Here is a 21,852-nt window from a genome sequence, read left to right as displayed (position 1 = left end):
AATATTCAAACATTTTCAGTCCAATAAACAGGAAATATCTACTATGATAAAGAGGGAAAGAAACGAACAAAGAATACTCAAATGGAAAAAAAAAACTATATAGAATTAGCACATATCTCCTAAATAATCCAGAATGTAAAGTTTACTCTCCAATTAAAAAGAAAGTTTGCCTTTGGATAAAGTAACAAGATTCAGCCATCTGTTGTGTCTAAGAAACACATACCATTGACAAAAACACATGGAAGGAAAATGAAAGGGCAGAAAATATTTTTTCAAACAAATGGAATCAAGATGAAGTATCTGTATATTAAAAAAAACCTAACAAAACACAGTTTAAGACAAAATTAATGAGTGGAGTCACTACAAATTTGTACTGGCTAAGTTTTATATCAACTTGACAAAAGTCAGAGCTATCAGAGAGAAGGGAGCCCCCATAAGTTATGGCTGGGCATTTTCTTAATTAGTGATCAATAGAGGGGGTCCGGCCTATTGTGGTTGGTGCAGTTCCTAGGCTAGAGACCCCAGGCTATGTTTAAAGGAACGACTGAACAAACAGCGAGGGGCAAGGCAATAAACAGCTTTCCTCCTGTGGCCTTTGTATCAGCTCTCGCCTCCAGGTTCCTAAACTGGGTGAGTTCCTGTCCTGACTTCCTTTGATGATGAACTGTGCTGTACAAAGAAGTGTAAGCAGAATGAACCCTTCCCTCCCCAAGTTGCTTTGGTCATGGCGTTTCATCACAGCAATCGATATCCTAATTAAGACAATACTAATAAAAGAAAAATTGTGGGGCTGGAGAGATGACTCAGTGGGTAAGAGCACCGATTGCTCTTCCAAAAGTCATGAGTTCAAATCCCAGAACCCACATGGTAGCTCACAACCATCCGTAAAGAGAACTGATGGAAAAAAAGAAAAAAAGAAAAAGAAAAATTGTGGCCAGGTAGTGGTGGTGCATGCCTTTAATCCCAGCACTTGGGAGGCAGAGGCAGGCAGATTTCTGAGTTCGAGACCAGCCTGGTCTACAGAATGAGTTCCAGGACAGCCAGGGCTACACAAAGAAACCCTGTCTCAAAAAATACAAAATACAAAAAACAAAAAACAAAAAAGAAAGAAAGGAAGGAAGGAAGGAAGAAAAAAGAAAAATTATTAAGAAAATATAATGATTGCCAATATATATTAACCAAATACCCATGTACCAAATACTTGGGTATGAAAGGACAGTGAGTGATTTTAATATATCACTGTCATCAATAGATAGACAATCCAGAAAAAAAAAAAGCTAATTTAAAACAACTTCAGGATTAAACTGTACCACAGATAAAAATGGACCCAACGGACAACTGCAGAATATTCTACCCAATATCTGTAAACTGTATGTGCTTAAAGCATATTGTTTAACTTTCTCCAAAATATATCACATTGGAGGCCATCTTAACAAAACAAAAAGTTGAAATAACTTGTTGTATATTATCAGATGGGGTAAAACCAAAAATCAATAGCAAGGGAAAACACAAAGTATACAAATACTCCTAAATCAACTATTATATTTTTAAGAAATCAGTAGATAACTGAAGAAATTAGAAGGGGATCTGAAGTTTCCTAGAATCAATGAAAATGGTAGTGTTGGCATTTAGTCTAGGCTCCGCCCAACAGTAATCTGGCAACAGCCAGGTGTGCCTGACTCAGTATAAAGGGCTGCTTCCCCCTCCTCTCTCTCTCTCTCTCTCTCCCTCTCCCTCTCCCTCTCCCTCTCCCTCTCCCTCTCCCTCTCCCTCTCCCTCTCCCTCTCCCTCTCCCTCTCCCTCTCCCTCTCCCTCTCCCTCTCCCTCTCCCTCTCCCTCTCCCTCTCACCCCTACCCCCTCCTCCCCCACGTGCTCATGGCCTCTTCCCCTCTTCCTTTCCCTCGCTTTCTCTGTCACTACTCCCCTCTCAGCTCCCCTCCCCACGCCCCGAATAAACTCTGTTCTACACTATGCTGACATGCGGCTGGTCCCGCAGAGGGAAGGGGTGCTGACTACACATCCACCAAACATATCCCTCCTCTCTTAGCTTTTCATAAAACACAACCGGGAGAACCATTAAGACAAAATGAAGGCAGTTTAAAGAGGGAAGTTTGTACCCATGAATGCCTAAACATAAAAATTAAGCCTATTTCAATAAAATAATTCTTATAAAAGCATGAATAATTCAATGAAAATGCAAAGGAAAAAATAATAAAGATCAGAGCTGACTCTAATGGAACGGGAATAAAAAGAATAATACAAAGGACTGATGAAAGATTTGGTTCTTTAAAATAAATAAATAAACAAATAGAAAAATCCCTTGACAAACTCACTCTCCAAGTAGGCATGATAAATTATGACAGAAATTATAGCAAATTGCATTTGTTCCAAACAATAGATAGGGAATATTTTGAAAAATTATTTGATAAATTTCAAAACCTTCAAATAAATGGATACATTTTCATATACATTTGGCACATCAAAATTTGAACCAGGAGAATATCAAAAAAGCCCAAGAATATCTGTAACAGCCAATACTATTGAACCAATAAGGAGTTTCCTATAGGGCAAAGTCCAGGACTGGATTGGATACATTCTCCGTTAAATTCTACCAGACCCTTAAAGATAAACTAACATTAAGAAGGATATGGAGTCTATGGTGGTTTGAATGGGAATGGCCTTCACTGGCTCATAGATCGAAAGGCTTAGTTTTCAGGGAATGGCACTATTTGAAAGGATTAAAAGGTGTGTCCTTATATCAGAATAAATATGCCCATGTTCGAGAAGTGTGTCACTGGGGGTGGGCTTTGAGGTTTCAAAAGCCCAAGAAGGGCCCAATGATTTTTCCTCCCCCTTGCCCGTGGATCCAGATGTCGATCTCTCAGTTACTTCCCCAGCCATGTCTACCCGCATGTCACCAAGTTCCCTGCCATTCTGATAAGGAACTGAACTTCTGAAATTGTAAGCAAGCCCCAATCAAATGCTTGCTCTTATAAGACTGGCTGTGATCATGGGGTCTCTTTAACAATAGAACAGTGACAACAGTGACTAAGACAGTGTCAGCCATCTGTAACCATAGAGGCAAAAGCAGGAAGAGTATGAGTTGGAGACTAGAGTAGGCTACGTAGCAGGTTCAAGCCACATCCTGTCTCAAACACCATGGTCTGGGAATATATATCGTGTGTTTATGGTATGTACACAGCCCTTGTCTGATACATATAGTATCACAAAAAAGATACAGTAGGAGGAGGAGAATGAGAAGGAGGAAGAGAAAAAGAAATAATATGCCCCCTCCTTTACATCAATGATCATCAGAATATTCCATAAAGTAGGAGAGGGGATACTATCAGTCAAATTCATGCTACAAAGCTAGATCACCATGGTGATAAAGCAAGGCTACAGATGCATGCAGGCACACAGACATAGGCATGCGTGTATACAGAGAGAGAGAGGAAAAAAATTAGAAAGTGTGAGATTTTATGTGCTCTGTGGATTATAAAGTGTGTTTTAGATGTGCATTGAAAGATAAACACTAATTGATATATATTAAAATGTTTGCTGCATTTTATCTCTCCATTTATTATTAAGAGATGGACAGTTAGAAGCCTGAACTCCAGAATCAGACAAGCCTTGGTTTGAATCTTGCTTGTACCATAGTTCGATACCTAACTGAAGATGAAGTTCTTCATCTGAGGAAAGGAATGTGTCTTTAAAAAGGAAATGCAGCTGGGTGGTGGTAGTACACGCCCTTAATGCTAGCACTTGGGAGGCAGAGGCAGATGGATCTGTGTGAATTCAAGGCCAGCCTGGTCTACAGAGCCAATTCCAGGACAGCCAAAGTTACACAGAGAAACCCTGTCATGGAGAACAAATCAGCAGCAGCAGCAACAGCAACAACAACAGCAACAGCAACAACAACAACAACGTTGTCATCTGGACAAAAGACAGACAGAAAGAAAAAGAGCCAAAGAGGACAGGGAGGGTAGGTTGAAGAGGGAGAGAGAGAGGAAAGAAATGCTCAGAGTGGGCCCCACACGTGCTAAGTACTATTATTGCCTTAGCTATTGTGATCAGAGATTTTGAAGGAAGACATAATTATATGTTTGCATATTGCATCTTTGAAGCTAATTGCTCATAGTGTTTTGGAAACCTAATCATTAAATACTCTAAAAATAATCTGCATGTCTGAGACTTCTCTCATTAAAAACACTGTGCTATTTATTGCCCAAATACATAAGGAGTTCAGAGTTTGAAGAAAGCAAGCTCTTTTAGGAACATTCATCGGTTAAGTCAAAAATTTAGAATAGCCGGGCGGTGGTGGCGCACGCCTGTAATCCCAGCATTCTGGGAGGCAGAGGCAGGTGGATTTCTGAGTTCGAGGCCAGCCTGGTCTACAGAGTGAGTTCCAGGACAGCCAGGGCTACACAGAGAAACCCTGTCTCAACAAAACCAAATCCAAAAACTAATAATAATAATAAAAATAATAATAATAAATTTAGAATAGCCAGAAAGTAAGTAGATGAAATGTTTCATGCCCCAATATCTCAAAATATCAGTATCCTACATTTTCACTTTCTAATATTAGAGGTAATGGATCTGCTCTTAGCAAAAACTACAGAGGATTTCTTAAATTATTATTATTTTTATTTTATTTTGTTTTGTTTTATTTTATTTTATTTTATTTTTGGTTTTTTGGATTTGGTCTTTTTCGAGACAGGGTTTCTCTGTGTAGACCAGGCTGGCCTCGAACTCAGAAATCCGCCTGCCTCTGCCTCCCAGAGTGCTGGGATTACAGGCGTGCGCCACCACCGCCTGGCTAAATTATTTTTTATTAAAAAATAAAATCTCTTATTTTGAATTAATACTTAGTGACTTCAAGTGCCTCAAGAAAGCACAAACAATATGTTTCATGACCCAGTTCAATTCCTTAAGATCCAAGCCCCAGAAGAGTCCATTTGTTCACACACATGTACACAAAGACTGTAACAGTCTACTACAAAAAAGAACCAATTTCTTTCATCTTGTATCAGAAAAATTTCTAGCTGAGCAAAAAAAATATCACTTGCCAAAAACAACTAAGGCACGTTGGAAAGGCTGCCATTTACAAATCATTAAGCGGATTTCAAGATAACGCATTTTCAAATGGATTCTCTGCTTTTAAACAGATGGATTTATGTTTATGATATTTTAATATCTTTAATTTAAAAAACCTGTTAACAGGTGACATTTTATATAACGTTAAATGTTATTTACTATTTCAGCAACTTGTTCTCATTAGTGTGATTTTCTAATTTTATTAAGGAAAAAAACAGGAAAAGGACTCTCAAATAATGTTAAAGGCAAACTCATGATATATTAATTTATAGTTCAGGCACAAGAGGTTGGAAAATGGGGTACGTCTGGATCTTGTGCTGGGTCTGGCTGGGTCCCAGAAACCGATCAGCCGTGCCAGCTGCCCAGGCATTTACAATGATCCCTAGCTGTGGCCAGGACACCGAACTCTTGTGGACTCTGCCCCTGTGTCCTGAGGCTAAAGGGAGCCTTGGCCCCTTTCCTTTTATGTAAGAGTTCTTTTCAGGCAGCTGCTCTGGCCCAGTGGGACAGGGGCTGGAGTCCTCTCTGCTCCCAGCAGGGCCACTCCTGAAGGGCTGTGCCCCAGCTCCTTCTGGCTGGAAGGCTGGCTGGCTTTTGTTGGGGGGGTGTGGTAGGGGGTCCTGGGGGTGGTGGGGGTGGGGGTGGTTTTTTCTTTCCTTTTTTTTTTCCACTTCCATCTCTTACCCCATACATTTCTCTGAAGGAATGGAAATCCTTTCAGTTGTTTTACATAGTTAACCTTTCAGGAGGGTCTACAAAAATTTTAAAAGTAATATTCTTATTCTTCTTTTTTTTTTCTGGGGGCAGGCATTACTTTTCGCCTTTAGAATTTAAAAAGGCAGAGCTGTAAATTCTTTTATGAGAAAAGTTAGAAAGCATATATGCTTTATATATATTTGCACGGACATGGGGAGAAGAGCAAGTGTGAGGGACAAAAGGAAAGTTCAAAGGTCAATTGAATTGTATGTACGGCTCTCCAACAGCAGCAGCTGCGTGGTAGAGTTCACATGTGTGCTTTACATGTGCAGCATGGGCCAGATGATGCCATCCAATTTTAACAGTGGAGTAAATGTGACCTATTTACCAACTATGGGTATCCATCTTCTCCCGTGTTCTACCGGGCGCCGACTGTATATGAGACACCTGACGAGAGCCCTATTATGCGATAACTAGCTGAAGATCAGGCACACAATTTAGTTTGATGAAAATCGCCAAATCTGTAAAAATATGGTCTTAGCTATATAATGTGTTTCCCTGGAAATAATGATTTAAAGAATGCTTTTGAGTATCTGCTGCAGAGTCAGTGTATAAGACACAAATAGAATTGGGCCGTAGAAGAATGTTCTAGTGACCCATAGCTGGAGTCATACTCTGCGGATGACTGCAGGGATGGCGGATTCGGATACTGTGCAGTGTTCCTGGAGGCTAGCTTGAGGCGGCTTCCTGGCTGAACCTGCCTGAACAGGCTTTCCTATAGGGTCTCTTCTTTCATGGTTCCTCTCGCCTACTTTTATGTCAACTTATTCCTAAATATAGTTATTCTCTGACAATTGTGTCAATTAAGGAAGGCTTAGAATAGTGCTGGGAAGTTTGTTTCATCGTGAAGGAGAATACTTGACGGTGGGAAAACTCTTCCCCTTCCACAGGGGAGGAAAATTAGCCAATCAGTAGTTTAAATATGTCTGCCCTATACCTCCCGGGTTCCTGGACCTGAAGAAGGCCTCTGGCATGTGACAAATATAAAGTCTGTCTCTGCCCTGGGAGTTACAACTAAGTTATGGACAAAACCACCCTGGGGAAATTGTAACGGGTAGTTCAGAAACATAGTGAAGAAATGCAGTTGGAAAAGCACAGGCTATGAACAGCAGCAGAGTGGCGGGTTGGTGATGGGGTCTCACAGCTGCTCGACAGGATGAGATCGAAGCAGGGATCAACTGATTATCACCGCATTAGTGGAAAAAAATAAAGCCAACCAACAATTAAAACCGTAACATTCCACTGACTCCAGAGAGACAATAGGGAGAACTGAGGACCGAGTCATTGTCTCTTCTCTTAGCTTTAAATTTTCAATAGGAATCTTTTTTTTTTTAAATGGAATTGTTTTAAATACCTCTTCAGACTAAACTTACATGGGCATTTGAACATGGAGGGAAAGAAATCAAAGCCTCTGGGGTTAAAACTTGAATATGAAATATATTAAATAAAAATTCCTTTATGAAAGGCTTCTAAAGTTGTCTAACATTTCTTAAATCAATCTGTAGCACGTAATCAGTAAAACCATATCATTTAAACAGAAAGATCATAACTTAGAACCTCACCCTTGGGCAGCTGTATCCTATTATGGGTTGTAACTTAGCACATGGGTTTCAGAAGTTGTTAAAACTGAGTTCAAGCTAACAAATCTCAACTGTTAAATAAAGTAAAATAAAATAAAATAAAATAAAATAAGACCCTCTGGTGAGATGGGGCAGCAGCCTATGAAGGGGCCCCATGGGATAAGTGTCTATCATATTTTATTTTGACCTACTAAATGTATTTATATGTGAGGGAAAAGGTATTAGGACAGAGATGGACTGTAAGTGACCGAGAAGTTACTCCCCTCTTTAAAAGACTTTGAAATATTTTCTCCTTGGGCTGTCTTTCAATATTTAAGCTGTCAAATGAGTATTTGCTGATAAAAGATAAAGAGAACATCTTTTATACCGCTGATAGCTGAGCTGAAGTTTGTATTTTTTCAGTCTAAATTCAAATAAAAGTCATTGTATCCTGTTACAAATAAAATTGACATTGGAACAGGCTTCCATAAAACATGCATTTCTAGTTTAATACTAAAAGTATCAACATTTACTCTATTGCAATTAAGATGGAATCATTGTTCTGAACTGAAATGGTGTTCCTTCAAGGGCAGTTTATATGGTGGACTACACTGCAGCAGTGTGTGCAGGAATTTTACATTTCTTACATGCATCCCCTCTGTGAGATGTGAAGACTATAAATGTATCATCAAATTTATAGATTTCAATTAACTACACTAAAGAGAATGGGGCGGGGGGGGGGGGGGGAGGGGGGGGAAACTTGACTGGAGAGAATTTTTGTTCTCTCAGGCTATACACTGCCAGATTCATGACTGCTAAGATGTTTTTAATAGCCTTGTAGTCTGGTCTGAGTTTTCCAAAGGGTAGAAATGTGCTCTTTGAAGCTAAGTATCCACCTATCTGAAATATATAAAACCTTCCACACAGAGAAATGTTTTTCAAATAAAAAAAAAGTTAATGCACCTCAAATATGTGAGAAATTTGCATCTGACTGAGCAACATTTAGCAAAGACTCCATCTTGCCTTTTCATCATAGAGCGTGGAGAAAAAAATACTAGTGAAATCTAACATATAACTTTATAAAGCTAACCCGCCACCCACTAACTCTTATAGTTGAAATAATAATCAAGATAGCTTTTAAACTGTCTCTTGGAGAAAACTGTTTTGCTTTGGCTTTCAGTTAATGCAAGTGACTTCTTCCCAGAGACATATTTACCATTCACTAACTTACATCTTTCCCGGGTTGGCCAATGGTTTTCTACTGATAAAAGCTACAGTTCTTCCTAGCGTAGGTGTCACAGTACTCACATCTCCAGCAGATGCCATCTAGACTTTGTCCCAGGATGCATAAAGTCATAAACTTCTGCATAGTTTAAGATCATACCTAGCTCCAGTACCTGTGTGTCAGCAAGATTCAGCCTGCTTCTCCCATTCAGCCCCCATTCAATCCGTGTTCCTTGTATGTGGCCTTTGGCAAAGTGGTTTCTCCTCCTCTGAAATGCCCCCACCTCTGCATTTCTGTCACACTCTGTTCAGTCACAACTACTTATTAGGCTCCCCCACTTGCCAGAAAAGCTCATTTCTCTCCCTTCTCTGCTTTCTCTTATAGCCCTGATGATATGGTAACTGGCAGTTCCAAGAGGCAGTGTCATGTAGTGAGTGACTTAAAGGTAAGGGGTTGGAAGACAGTATTTGTATCTAGCCTTCAACCCCTACTAGCGTGGGACTTGGTCATTTTGCTTCTGTTCCTTCACTTATAACAACAGTACCTCCTACAAGACTATCTACATTTACTGGCTTGCCATGATGAATAGAAGTTTCTGGAATAGTATCTGTCATACAATGAGGATTCATCATCCTGCTTTCTATAAAATGAATGAGGAAACACTCTGTAGATTAGAGAGGGAACTATCTTATCCTTTGGTAATGTGAAAAGTTAGTGCCTGGGTTAGGACCTGCTATACAGCCATCTTGAAATCATGCAGTAGTTTCTTTTGAGAAAGCCAAGGAATGGTCAAACAGTAGTAAACAAATAGCAAGTACATGACCCACAGGCGATGACAGGGCTGCTCTTAAGACAGCTCACGGCTTGTGAGACAGCTTGTGACTCATGACCCACAGAAGGAAACTGGATGGCAGCGAGCTCAGAGTGGAGGGAAGCACGGACATAGGCCGTGATCTCTCTGCACACGGATTCTGCCTGGCCGCGTGGAGCTATCCAGTGCTGCCTGCGGCAGAGATGCGCCTGTTGTGATCAACTCCACACCAGCCTTCGGAAGCAAACTTCATATTGGGAGCCCACCTTATCACAAACTTCTTTAATTGGAATGTTCACCAGGAAGTAAAGAAAAATGCTGTGGGATTCTTTTCCTTTTGAAAAAAAAAAAAGAAAAGAAAATAATACCTTTATAAAAACACACAGTTATTGTAGAGGAACAACTTATCTAAACTATAGCAGACTGAACATACTGTAAAATGCCTTCTGAAGGTTGAGCCCCATGCATTCAACATTAGTTCCTTAAGGAAATGTAACTGTTCCCACATGGTTCCGTCTCAGACCAGAAAACTCTCAGAGTGCTTTTCCTAATCACCTTGAAGAGAAAATTTACTCACTGTTGCTTGTTTGTAAGCAAATCAAAAGCCAACCGAGGGTGGTGAACGACTCAGGAGGCCAATTTTTGCTCTCTGATGTCCAAAGAGTAAAGAAAACACCACTTTGCATTCACAGAAGTTTAGAAACAAGGCGGCAGTTTCTTTTTAATGTTCTTTGTTCGCTCGAGTTGTGCTTTATAATTTCTCTAAGTCCCTTTTCATCTTCCAGGAAAGCAAGGAAGCAATTCCTTTTATGTGTTCCTCCTGGCAGAGACTAGATGGGTGGCGGCAGGGGAGGAGCCTGGAGTATGCGAGGAGGACAGGAAGAAGACTTTTAAGAACTACCATTAACGCTGGTGGCGGCTCTTTAGGTTGCCAGCAGGAGTGTGGTGGCAGCAATTTAAAGTTGTGCCAAAGTAATAAAGCTCATGAGCCAGACTGACATGTGTAGCACCCACAGTTGCCAAGGTAAGGCTTGATCCTCAGACGTCTGATGCTCTGACTCAGAAAGCAAACCATTCCTACCCTTTCACAAAGATTAGTAGAGACATTCATCTTACGTCATTCAGTCATTTTATTTCCAGGTTAGAAAAGCCAGAAAGGAGAGGACCTAACATTCTCGTATTCACCACACTTGCCGAGCAGAGCAGCTGCAGGGCAAACGGTTCATTCCAGAGTAAGTCTGCAGTGACGAATGCTAGTGTTGGGATTTTGGTTGTTCACGAATGAAATATATGAAATATGACACAGTTTTTTCTATATGAAAAAAAACTGTGCAGATTACAAGGGTCTCAGAAAAAGATATAGCATTCTTGCAAAAATTTTGGTGACAGACACTGTCCCTTTAAAAACTCCTAGTCTCTCTTCTAAACTGTATGCAATTGGAAGAAATTAGTTCAGCTTAAGAACTGGACCATACAGCCTCAGATTTGAACTTTTCCCTCCATTTCCTTTCAATGCTTCTGCTCTCCAAATTCTAGATCTAAGTCCTTACAATGTATCCAAAGCTTTGGACATGCCAAAGCCTCTTACCCTTCACTAAGATTTGAACGCATTGAAGGAGAAAGACATTCTTTCCTTCTCCTTCACTGAGAGAAACAATACCAAGGCAGAATGGACGCCTGGCTGAGCTTGGGGATGGAGTGGTTTTTATTATTTCTAACACAGCTATTGACAAATGCTTGAAGGCAATATTTTTTTTTTTAAATTAAGAAAGAAAGTAGCTTTTGTTTTATGCCTTAGAGGACAGATTGGTTACAATTTAATTTCTAAGACGGAAATTTTATAGAATAAAGAGGCCAGACATTTCTCTTTTTTTCTTTTCTTTCTTTTTTTTTTTTTCATCACACATATGAGGCATATAAGCTGCAGGGACATCTGGAAAGGGCCATTATTCACTAATCAGAAAGCAAAACCCAAACCACTGATACTTTGATGGAGACACACATCACTAGAGTCTCAAGGAAGAAAGCTGTAACGTATTGCAGGCTAAAAACATTCCATATGCATTTTCACCTTTTGGGCAGATCCAAAGTGCAATTCGATTTCAGAAGCCCTTTGTAATCTGACACCCACTGTAGATAAGATACACTACGAAGATAGTCTGTTTTGCAGCAGTGAGAAATCAAATTGGTTCCAGAAGCGAACTTACATGACAAATGGTTTAATAGTATTGCTGGAATTGTGAAGCTTGACTGAATTATTTTTCATAATCATTTTAGAAAAAGATTTAAAAATAACTTTTTGCCGTGCCATGTGGGGTGGGGGTGGGGATGTCGGGAATGAGGCTGAAGTTGCAAGGCATCTCGTTTTATTGGCATTATAATTTGTTGTTAAAATTTAGGAGCTCAGCGGTTAAAATTAAATTCTGTTTGCTACAAATAATTTCAGATAAAACAATACCTGATTTAATATGACTAGTTATGTTGTAGAAGATTAAATAAATTAACAACAAGCAGTCCATTTTTTTTTATTCTCATTTCCAAGTTATTTTTAGTTTTCATTGAGTTCCAGTAAGCTTTGTTTCATTTAAAAAGCATCTGGAAAAGTTCATTAAGACTTGGCAGGTTTTAGACCTTAGAAAAAGAGTCATCTACACAGTACTGTCTTGGCAAAATAGCCCAGAGTCTTGTGGATGTAGGTAAAAGGAAATCATTCTCCTGACTGAAGTCGGGAACAATTTAAATATTACTTAGCCCACAGCACACGACTACAAAGATCTAGCAGAAATCATAGTTAAATAGGATGTGACTAGACACTTAGGACTATTTTCTAAAAAGTCAGGGGGAGAAAAGGCTTTTTTCCTTCAGTACTTACAGTCTTTGAAGACCAAAGCGGGGTCTCTGTGAGGCAAGGCTTGGGCAATGATGTGCCTCAGAGATTCCAAAGTTCTGTCCATCTCGGGTGTGCCTGTGCAAGCCTCCTGAGCAGTCTCCTCATGCCTGAATTCTTGCAGCTCTGGACTGAATTTGTGCAGCTCATTGATGCACTGGGTTACCAAAGAATCCCTTTTAACATCTGCCAATCAGACATTTCCCAGAATCTAAAGACCCTCAGGGCCCTCCCTCTCAGGCTCACTTATCTTTGTTGTATGCCGAGCTAATTAGCCTGAAAGGCTGGCTGACAGGCTGGTTCCCATGGCTTCATTCTGTTAAACACACCCACCTACAGGCAGGCTGGGGAAGCTCACTAATCATGAGAACAGATCTCTTCTCCTCCAACCAGATTTCGCCTGGATACTGTGCTGCCTCCCCACTTGGGCATTCCTTTAGCCTTCCATCTTTAAATTCCGTCCCCGGAATGCGGACTCAAGAAGCATGTTTCCTAAATAACAAGGGGAAGGCTTGGGACCGCCCTCGTTGACCAACCACTACGACCAACATAATCTAAATTCCCCTTTGGAAAAGAGGTACTATAAAGATTACGACTGGAGTTAGATTATGCATTATTTCTGAAACCAGAATCCTCCCGGCAACAAGAGTCACGTGTCACGTCTGGTGAGCAGTAGCAAGCAATACCCAGTGAACTATTTTATTCTTTGCCCGGCCGTGTTTCTTTTTCTGTTACCCTCCAAGACAAATCATTTCCAAGATTGACTTGAATGAATCCTGAGGTCATTCACTTACAATTTATTCCGTTAAAAATTTCAGGGCGAGGTCTGGAGAGATGGCTCGGTGTATAAGGACTCTTGTGGAAAGCATGAGAACTTAGTTCAAATCCCTGGAGTGCACGTAAAAGCAAGGCACAGTTGCATAGACACGGCTGCATGCACAGGAAACACTAGGGTAGGGAAGCTGAGACAGGTCTGTCTACCAGTCAATTTGGCAAGCATGGGTAGAGTGAGAGACGCCATCTACCGGCATTCTCTGGAATGTTCCTACATACATACCTGCACATACCACAGACACTACAGCTACACCACCATACCACCAGCACTACCACCACCATCACCAACAGCAACACCAGCACCAGCAGCAGCAGCACCAGAAACAACAGCAGCAACAACAGTGACAAGAATATCTAGGGACAAAGAGCGAAAAGCAATACCTTTAAAAGAAAAATCTAATAGAAAGCTATTAGAAGAACTCAGTAAATCAGACTCGTTCCTATCTGTGCTCTCTGCGGATCCATAGATATGTGTAAGATAATACCACAACGAGAGACAAACATGTCACACTTCACACATCACACGTCACACTTCAGTAAATGTAATATCAGAGATAAACGAACCGACTTTACTGACTGTACATTCTTGTTGTTGAGGCGCTGTGAAGGACTTCATTGCTTCATTTAAAACCCTTTTTATGGAGAACTCATCACAGATTGTTTTCTCATGTTCCTTCCAATTTTCACATTCCATTATTATGAAACTAATTCTTTAAAGACTGTATAAATAGAATGTCTTTCATGTGATCGATTTCTTTAGCTAGTTGTAGAAGGGTGGCCTTAATAAAAAACAGAGAAGGAAAAAGTAGCAGTGATAATAAATGCTACTATAATGCCTATTCCCTGGCAAATACCCACAGGAAATATAGACCACCCAGAGAAGAAATTCAGGATTGTCCCATAGACAAATACATTAAATGAAATGACACATAGATCTATGTATATTTCATATATACGCTTGAACTTCATGTGAAGAGACTTGGGGTCACAAAGTATGCTATATATGCCTTGCATCAAATTGTGAGCATGTGCAGGTTTGAATGCTCACTGTGTGTGTGTGTGTTGCTGAAGACCAAACCCAGAGACTTAAACAGGCTAGACAATCAATCTATCATTGAGCAATAACTTCAGGCCAGAAAAAATATGTTACTATCTGTAGTCCAAGAATTTAAAATTTATTTTTTATTTTGGAGAAAGAGGTTCTTAATTTCAAAAGAAATCTGGATGACTGGTGGATGAAAAAAATTCTGTTACACAAGAGATTAGACACATAGTATCTATGTAAGTACTTTGAGAGTAACATAGTATTAGAAACAAAGACAATTGATGTTCTCATTATAGAGCCAGGACAAATAATACAGGTTTCTCAAAAGAGAGATACTGAGAACAGAAAACAGAAAAGTTAGAAATCGATACCTGAAGTTTGATCGGTGAATGGGCTTTCCCTGCATATTTAAATTGAATGTAACAATTCTTTAGCACATTTTGTTTATTTTATGTGTATTGGTGTTTTGCCTGCATATGCATCTGCACCACATGTGTACTGGGTGTCTGTATGCTGGGACTTAAACCTGGATACTCTGGAAAAGCGGCCATCTCTTGAGATTCAAATTCTAATCTTTTTTTGTTTTGTTTTGTTTTTTTGTTCTTTTTGGATTTGGTTTTTTTGAGACAAGGTTTCTCTGTATAGCCCTGGCTGTCCTGGAACTCACTCTGTAGACCAGGCTAGCCTTGAGCTAAGAAATCTGCCTGCCTCTGCCTCCCAAGTGCTGGGATTAAAGGCGTGCGCCACCACTGATCGGCTTCAAATTCTAATCTTTAAATTAGTATGGTAGAAGTAACAACAAATGTGGGCTTAATAAGGCCTAGGGTTATATTTTTGCCATCTAACTGTGAAAAGCCATTCAACTTTGAGTTTACATTTCTCATGCATAAAATCAGGCAGTTAATCTGAATGTTCCCTTCAAGTTCTAAAACCTATGATTCTCTGCTTAAACACAAATATTAGCCCAGATTTTCTAGACATGTAGAAAGTCATATATTCATTTCATAAATACTAGAGTGGTACTTAGAAAGTCACTTCTAGTCCCATTCAACCTAACCATTCATTTGTAGTAAATGCAACCAATATCAATATAATAAATTCAAAGATATTCACTGTCAGAGTCACCTAGGAATTTGTAAGAAAACTATGAGCATCTTCACAAGACCTTCAGAGCAAATTGACCAAGACAGTTCAGAGAAACATTATAACCTCTTTTTTTAAATTTTTTTTATTCGATATAATTTATTTACATTTCAAATGATTTCCCCTTTTCTAGCCCCCCCCCACTCCCCGAAAGTCCCGTACATTATAACCTCTTATGATTCTCATTTAATAAATGAAAACAATAAAGGCACATCATGCAACACCACAGTTAGCATCGTTTCGTCATTAAGTCCAATCTTTCAAGAAAAGTTTTCCTAAGCCTCTGCTTACACATTCTTTAAATGTCCATAAAAATTTCTGAGGTCTACTGGGCAGTGCCTTTAATCCCAGGACTCAGAAGGTAGAGGCAGGCGGATCTCTGTGTATTTGAGACCAGCCTGATCTACAGAGCTAGTTCCAGGACAGCCAGGACTACACAGAGAAAACAAACTTCTCTTATTATCAGTCAGGAAAACTACCATGTGGTTTCTTTCCTTTTTTTTTTTTTGTTTTGTTTTGTTTTGTTTTGTTTTGCTTTGTTTTATGTAAAAAGCAACTAACAGAGATGGAAGAGCCAGCGTTTCCAGGAGATGGAAGCGTTGAGCCCTGGGTCTGTTTTAAAGCTCACAGCTTTCACTGTGAGCATCAACTACTGAAGGTTATGCTAAAGGCACGATTAAAATACGGAAATGAGATAAGAGACTGCAGTAAAGAAAACGATGTTCTAACAAACACTACGAGAGTAATTTAAAGCATGAGAAATGGTGTCCAACTGACATGTTCAGTGATGGAGACTTGGCACCCAATGGTGAAAGAGGGTGCATCAGTGAAAGAGGGTGCACACCCCCAGCTTCCAGAGGGACGTTTCGGAACACAGGGAAAGAGCGCTGCTCAGTTTCCCAGTAGCATGTTTATTGTTAAATAGCAACTCACTATACGTTTTTAAGAACGGAATGGGGGCTACTAATTGGAACTGAGAAAACACCGAGTGTATCAAAGGCTCACCGTTGGTTAAAAAGGAAAACAGTGTGCTGTACTCTGGAGAAGGTGGCCAACCTTGTCAAGGCAGCACCAAAGGATAGGGCTGTAGTCCAAGTAGCCTCAGCTAATGAACACTCAGAAAAAAATAAAATCCCTATTGTGTGTAAGAGAGTAAATGGAGAGTGTGAGGTACACACGCCTAGGAGCACATGTGGAGACCAAGGCAGCTTTGGGGAGCTGGTCTCTTCCTTACGGGGATTCTGCTTATCCAACCCAGGCAGCCAGGCTTGTATGCCAAACACCTTTATTCAGTGCGCCATCTCAGTGGCCACTGACCTATTCTCATTTCTAGTGTATCAGATGACCAGGAAGGAGGCCTGAAGGAGATCTGGGAACATATCCTCTTTGAGATAATGTCTCACTTCCCTTGATGCTAAAGTTTATGACAAAAGAGAAGAAATCAAGAGGAAGCTAAAGTGTTAAGACAGACTTTACAGACACTGACAGATTCCTGTGAAGGCGGGCAGGGTGAACTGGACAGGCGAAATGGGGACCTAGTGAAAGAGGTCGAAGCCACCCATCAGTAGTGTTTCCCAGGAAGGTGGGAGGAGAAAGGAGACTCAGAAATGGATGTTGTTGAGATTTAGTGTAACCTCCGCAAGAAAGAGGCTAGAAAGAGAATAAGTCCACTTCAATAAATAGAGAAATAAAAGGAGAAACACTTTAATAACTAAAAGAAGTGAATGAATGGCTCAGAGATGCCGTCTCTTGGGAGGAGACCAGTGTGATGTTTGGATAAAGGCTTTTTATAAAAGACAGCAGAAAAGGGAACTGCCAACACTCTCCAAATACAGGTAACGTGGGGGAATTTTACTCCAGACTTTTTATCCATTGATACTTGACTAAATTAGGAAAGTGTCAACAACAAGTAATCTGTTGAACCGCATGAAAAAATAATGATTATCCCATCTGCAGAGTAAGGGAATGTATGTTTCTCCATTGTTACACACACACACACACACACACACACACACACACACACACACACATATATATTATATATACATATATGTATATATAATATATATATATTGGTCTTTTTTTTTTGAGAAAAGGTTTCTCTGTGTAGCTCTGGCTGTCCTGGAACATACTCTGTAGACCAGGCTGGCCTCGAACTCAGAAATCCGCCTGCCTCCCAAGTGCTGGGATTAAAGGCATGCGCCACCGCTGCCCGGCTATAAAATATATATATGTTTTCTTTGGATTTTTGGATTGAGTTTTTTCGAGACAGGATTTCTCTGTGTGGCCCTGGCTGTCCTGGAACTCACTCTGTGAACCAGGCTGGCCTTGAACTCAGAAATCTGCCTGCCTCTGCCTCCCAGAGTGCTGGGATTAAAGGCATGCGCCACCACGGCCTGGCTATTAAAAATTTTTTTTTTTTAAAAAGCAGTTACAAGGGGCTGGAGAGATGGCTCAGTGGGTAAGAGCACTGACTGTTCTTCCAAAAGGTCATGAGTTCAAATCCTAGCACCCACATGGTGGCTCGCAACCATCCGAAAAGAGAAAAGACATCTGATGCTTTCTTCTGGTGTCTGAAGACAGTTACAGTGTACTCACATATAATAAATAAATAAATCTTTAAAAAAAAAAAAGAGTGACTGGTTCATTATAAGTTTCCAGTGGATGTATGTGATGTTCAAATCAAACACTTGTTTGCCAGTAAGTTGGTCTGAGCAATAAAAGCCGTGACATTTGTTTAATTTAAAAAAAAAAAAAAAAGCAGTTACAAGCTGTCCTTTATCCTTGCTAGGGATGTCTGAATTCACCCTCCTAGCCAGAAGACACAATACAGTTTTCACCTATTAGCGCTCCGTGATTGGTGAATAAATTTGGGGTTCCTCGTGGGTATGTGTTACTCAGGCTCTTATATGACCAATTGTCAAGTCACATTTTAGAATTAGGTCTCCGAGAGAAGCACAGTTTATTCTTTAAGAAATAACGTTACAGGACAATCATATCATTAGGGAAGGTTTTGTCCACAGGTTAGCATTTTTGGAATAAACTTGGAATTGTTTAAAGCTGGAAGAATTTGGCTGTTCCATTTTTTTAAGATTGGAGATAAAGATGTCAAGCCATTTGGTTGTTAGATATGTGTCTATGAACACTGAACGGGCTGGGCGTGGTGTCGCATGCCTGTAATCCCAGCATTTGGGAGGCAGAGGCAGATGGATTTCTAAGTTCGAGGCCAGCCTGGTCTACAGAGTGAGTTCCAGGACAGCCAGAACCACACAGAGAAACCCTGTCTCGAAAAAAACAAACCAAACCAAACCAAACCACTGAACGATAGTTTAATGATGGCTGGCTTACTTCCAAACAATTCATGTTTTGAAGAGAATTGCTTAAAATTTTTGGTTCATGGAACCGGGGGTGGAGTTTTTCAATGTTTTATTTTATTTTTTTAAATATTTACCTTCAAAGTTTAACCAATTATTAGTTCCTGTCCTTCCCCCTTTGGAAGTGGGATTTATATAGGTGGTTGCTTGAAAAAAAAATTGACACAAGATATGGGTGTAGGCTAAGATTTGTCTGTGGAGAGGCTACTGAACTCCAGCAGTGTTTGAGTCCTCCAAAGAAGAGGATGGGTCTTCTACACAGTGTGCTGGGGGCGGAGACACCATTTTAAAAAGTCATGTTTCTGGAGGTATGGTTGTGCAGAATGCTTAAATTTTGCAAAAATAATGAATAAATTAAAGTGAATATATGATACACACACACACACACACACACACACACACACATATATATATTTATTTATTTACAGAGAGAGAGATGGAGGGAGGGAGAGGGAGAGAGAGGGAGAGAGGAAGAGAAGAGACAAAGACAGAGACCAGAAGAAAAAGTATCATCTTAAAACAAACATAAGGAATGTTTATTGGTTACAAGCAAAGGACTTAAGTATGAGATTAGCTGTGAGGATGCAAGGTTCCAGCAACCAGTAACTTCACAGTTTCATCTATTTTAGATGAAGTTTCCTGTAAAGGTTGCATTGTCTGCAGACTCTTAATTCAGTTCCAGCTACTTGCTGGGCAGTGGTGGTGCATGCCTTTAATCCCAGCACTTGGGAGGCAGAGGCAGAGGCAGAGGCAGAGGCAGAGAGGCAGAGGCAGAGGCAGAGGCAGAGGCAGAGGCAGAGAGGCAGGCGGATTTCTGAGTTCGAGGCCAGCCTGGTCTACAGAGTGAGTTCCAGGACAGCCCGGGCTACACAGAGAAACCCTGTCTTGAAAAACCAAACCAAACCAAACCAAACCAAACCAAACCAAACCAAACCAAACCAAATCAAACCAAACCAAACCAAACCAAAAACAAAAACAAAAACAAAAACAAAAACAAACAAAAAAAAAACAAAAAAGACCCAAAAGAACCCAGTTCCAGCTACTTGTGGACATGCTTACATTAAGATAAAAGCCTCATGCCCTTCCATTCCACACTGTAAACTGTAATTTCCATGTACTTCCTAAGCTGTCACGAAAAGCGGACTGCACTTAGCAAGCATTCTGCTGACAAAGAACTATGTCATTCCAGAATTTCTTTGAGGAATAGAAAATCACACACAAAGGGGCCTATTTTCCCACAGGTTGTAAATCAGAGAAAGCCCAAAGTACAAAATGGTAAAATCTACTCCTCTAAAAAAATACTTGAGTAGCCTTGAACTCAAAGACAATGTGCTCCCTCCTGTGCCCCACCTCCCCAAAATCCAAGAATGTGCTCATTCACCAAGGATTTATCTATTCAGATGGATTTTCTTGAACATGTAAAGGAAAGAAAGGCTGTGTTTCCTAGAAAGTTAGGTATGGCGGCATAGACACTAAAATCTGATTGTGTGAACTGTCTCCTTAGCAATTCTTATTGCCTTTAAGGTAAGACAGGTGTAGTTCCCAGTGACTCTACAGAGACCCCAATCAGGTACACACTCCATACACCCCAGTGCAGCTGTCTTAAGATTCACCTTGCCATCAACCCTTTCCCAACCTTACTCATTCTGTGACTTGAGGCAAGAGAGTTGACATTGAAAGTTGTTTGCTTACAGCAACAATTAAAATGAGGATATAGAGAATCTCTGTAACTCTAGTGTGATAGAATAGACCCTGCTCCACAATGTTTCTGCCTTTTAAATTTTAGTCCAAATTCCTTTAAAATTGTTTTTAACATTGACAAGTATCCCTGAGTCCCACCTATACCTCTTTAAAATCAAGTCACTGTGCTGCTCAAAACCTAGTTTCTTTTCACTAAGGCAACACTGTCCGTTCCACTGAAGTCATCTGTGACTTGGTCCCTTTCGATTACAGCAAATCACACTACACTTCTGTCTCCCAAATTTTCTGCATGGCTTCCTTTTTTACATTCTGTCTTTCTCAGTCTGTGTATTCAATCAAAACCCTTTTCCAGAATACTTTCCCTAGTAACACTTCCTTGTACACTTTGTTCCTCTGCATCAGTTTGGTACCAGGCCCTTAAGGCTTTTCCTCATCATAAGGTTTATCTCCTTAGTTGTAATTCGTTTGAGGTGATGCATCAATGACAAATTTTTATCTTAAAAACCCAAGTACTGGTGGTGGAGAGATGGCTCAGCGGTTAAGAGCACTGACTGCTCTTCCGAAGGTCCTGAGTTCAATTCCCAGCAACCATGTGGTGGCTCACCACTATCTGTAACGGGATCTGACACCCTCTTCTGGTGACTCTGAAGACACCAACAGCGTACTTACATATACAAAATAAATAAATCTTTTTTTAAAAAAAAAAAAAACCCAAGTACTTTCCCCTAGTAGCTTTATACTACCAAGGTTTTGGAAAAATGGATCTGGGAATAGCATATTTTTTTTACCTCTTAATCTAGGATAAATAGTAGAATTATAGTAGTGTTTAAGTGGCCACTTTATTAAAAAAAAAAAAAGGAGGCATATATGATGATACTCATGCCAAACAACAAATTTATATTATGAAGTATACTTAAGAAATTGCAGCTGGGTGGTGGTGGCGCACGCCTGTAATCCCAGCACTTGGGAGGCAGTCAGGCGGATTTCTGAGTTCGAGGCCAGCCTGGTCTACAGAGTGAGTTCCAGGACAGCCAGGCCTACACAGAGAAACCCTGTCCCCCCTCCCCCAATATTGCATTGATACTAATTTATGTAATTGATGTGTATGTGTGTGTGTGCGCGCGCGCGTGCACTGTCTTCCTTCATTGCCCTTCACCTTACTGAGAGTTCCCTCAGTGAAATGGAAGCTTGCTGTTTTGGCTAAACTGGCTGGCCAGCCTGTCGCAGACTCACTCACTTCTGAATCTTCATCACCCCAGCACTGGAATGACAGACATGCAACAGTGTTTATCTTTTTTCTATAAAAGGATGCTAAGGATTGAAATTTAGGGCCTCGTGCTTCAACAGCTAGCACTTTACCCAGTGAACCAACTCCTTCCTCTATATAATTTTATTTTTTTAAACAACGTGTTTTAATGGCAT

The 21,852-nt window shown here is 40.3% G+C and overlaps 2 protein-coding genes across 4 annotated transcripts in view; both read right to left on the bottom strand.

Moving 5' to 3' along the window:
* The window catches only part of Lix1 (limb and CNS expressed 1), a 55,700-nt gene extending 43,300 nt beyond the window's left edge, over positions 1-12,400 (bottom strand). The window contains exon 1 of the mRNA XM_052169460.1: positions 12,319-12,400. Coding sequence (XP_052025420.1) covers positions 12,319-12,400 — 82 coding nt within the window. The remainder of the gene's footprint in view (positions 1-12,318) is intronic.
* LOC127673655 (zinc finger protein 431-like) overlaps positions 1-21,852 on the bottom strand; it is an 826,992-nt gene that overhangs the window by 336,838 nt on the left and 468,302 nt on the right. The gene's annotated exons all lie outside the window — the stretch shown is intronic.

Source organism: Apodemus sylvaticus, chromosome 23 (assembly GCF_947179515.1).
Source record: "Apodemus sylvaticus chromosome 23, mApoSyl1.1, whole genome shotgun sequence".
NCBI classification, from domain to species: Eukaryota; Metazoa; Chordata; class Mammalia; order Rodentia; family Muridae; genus Apodemus; species Apodemus sylvaticus.
Note: the sequence above shows the minus strand (reverse complement) of the source record. Positions and strands in the feature narration are given on the sequence as shown.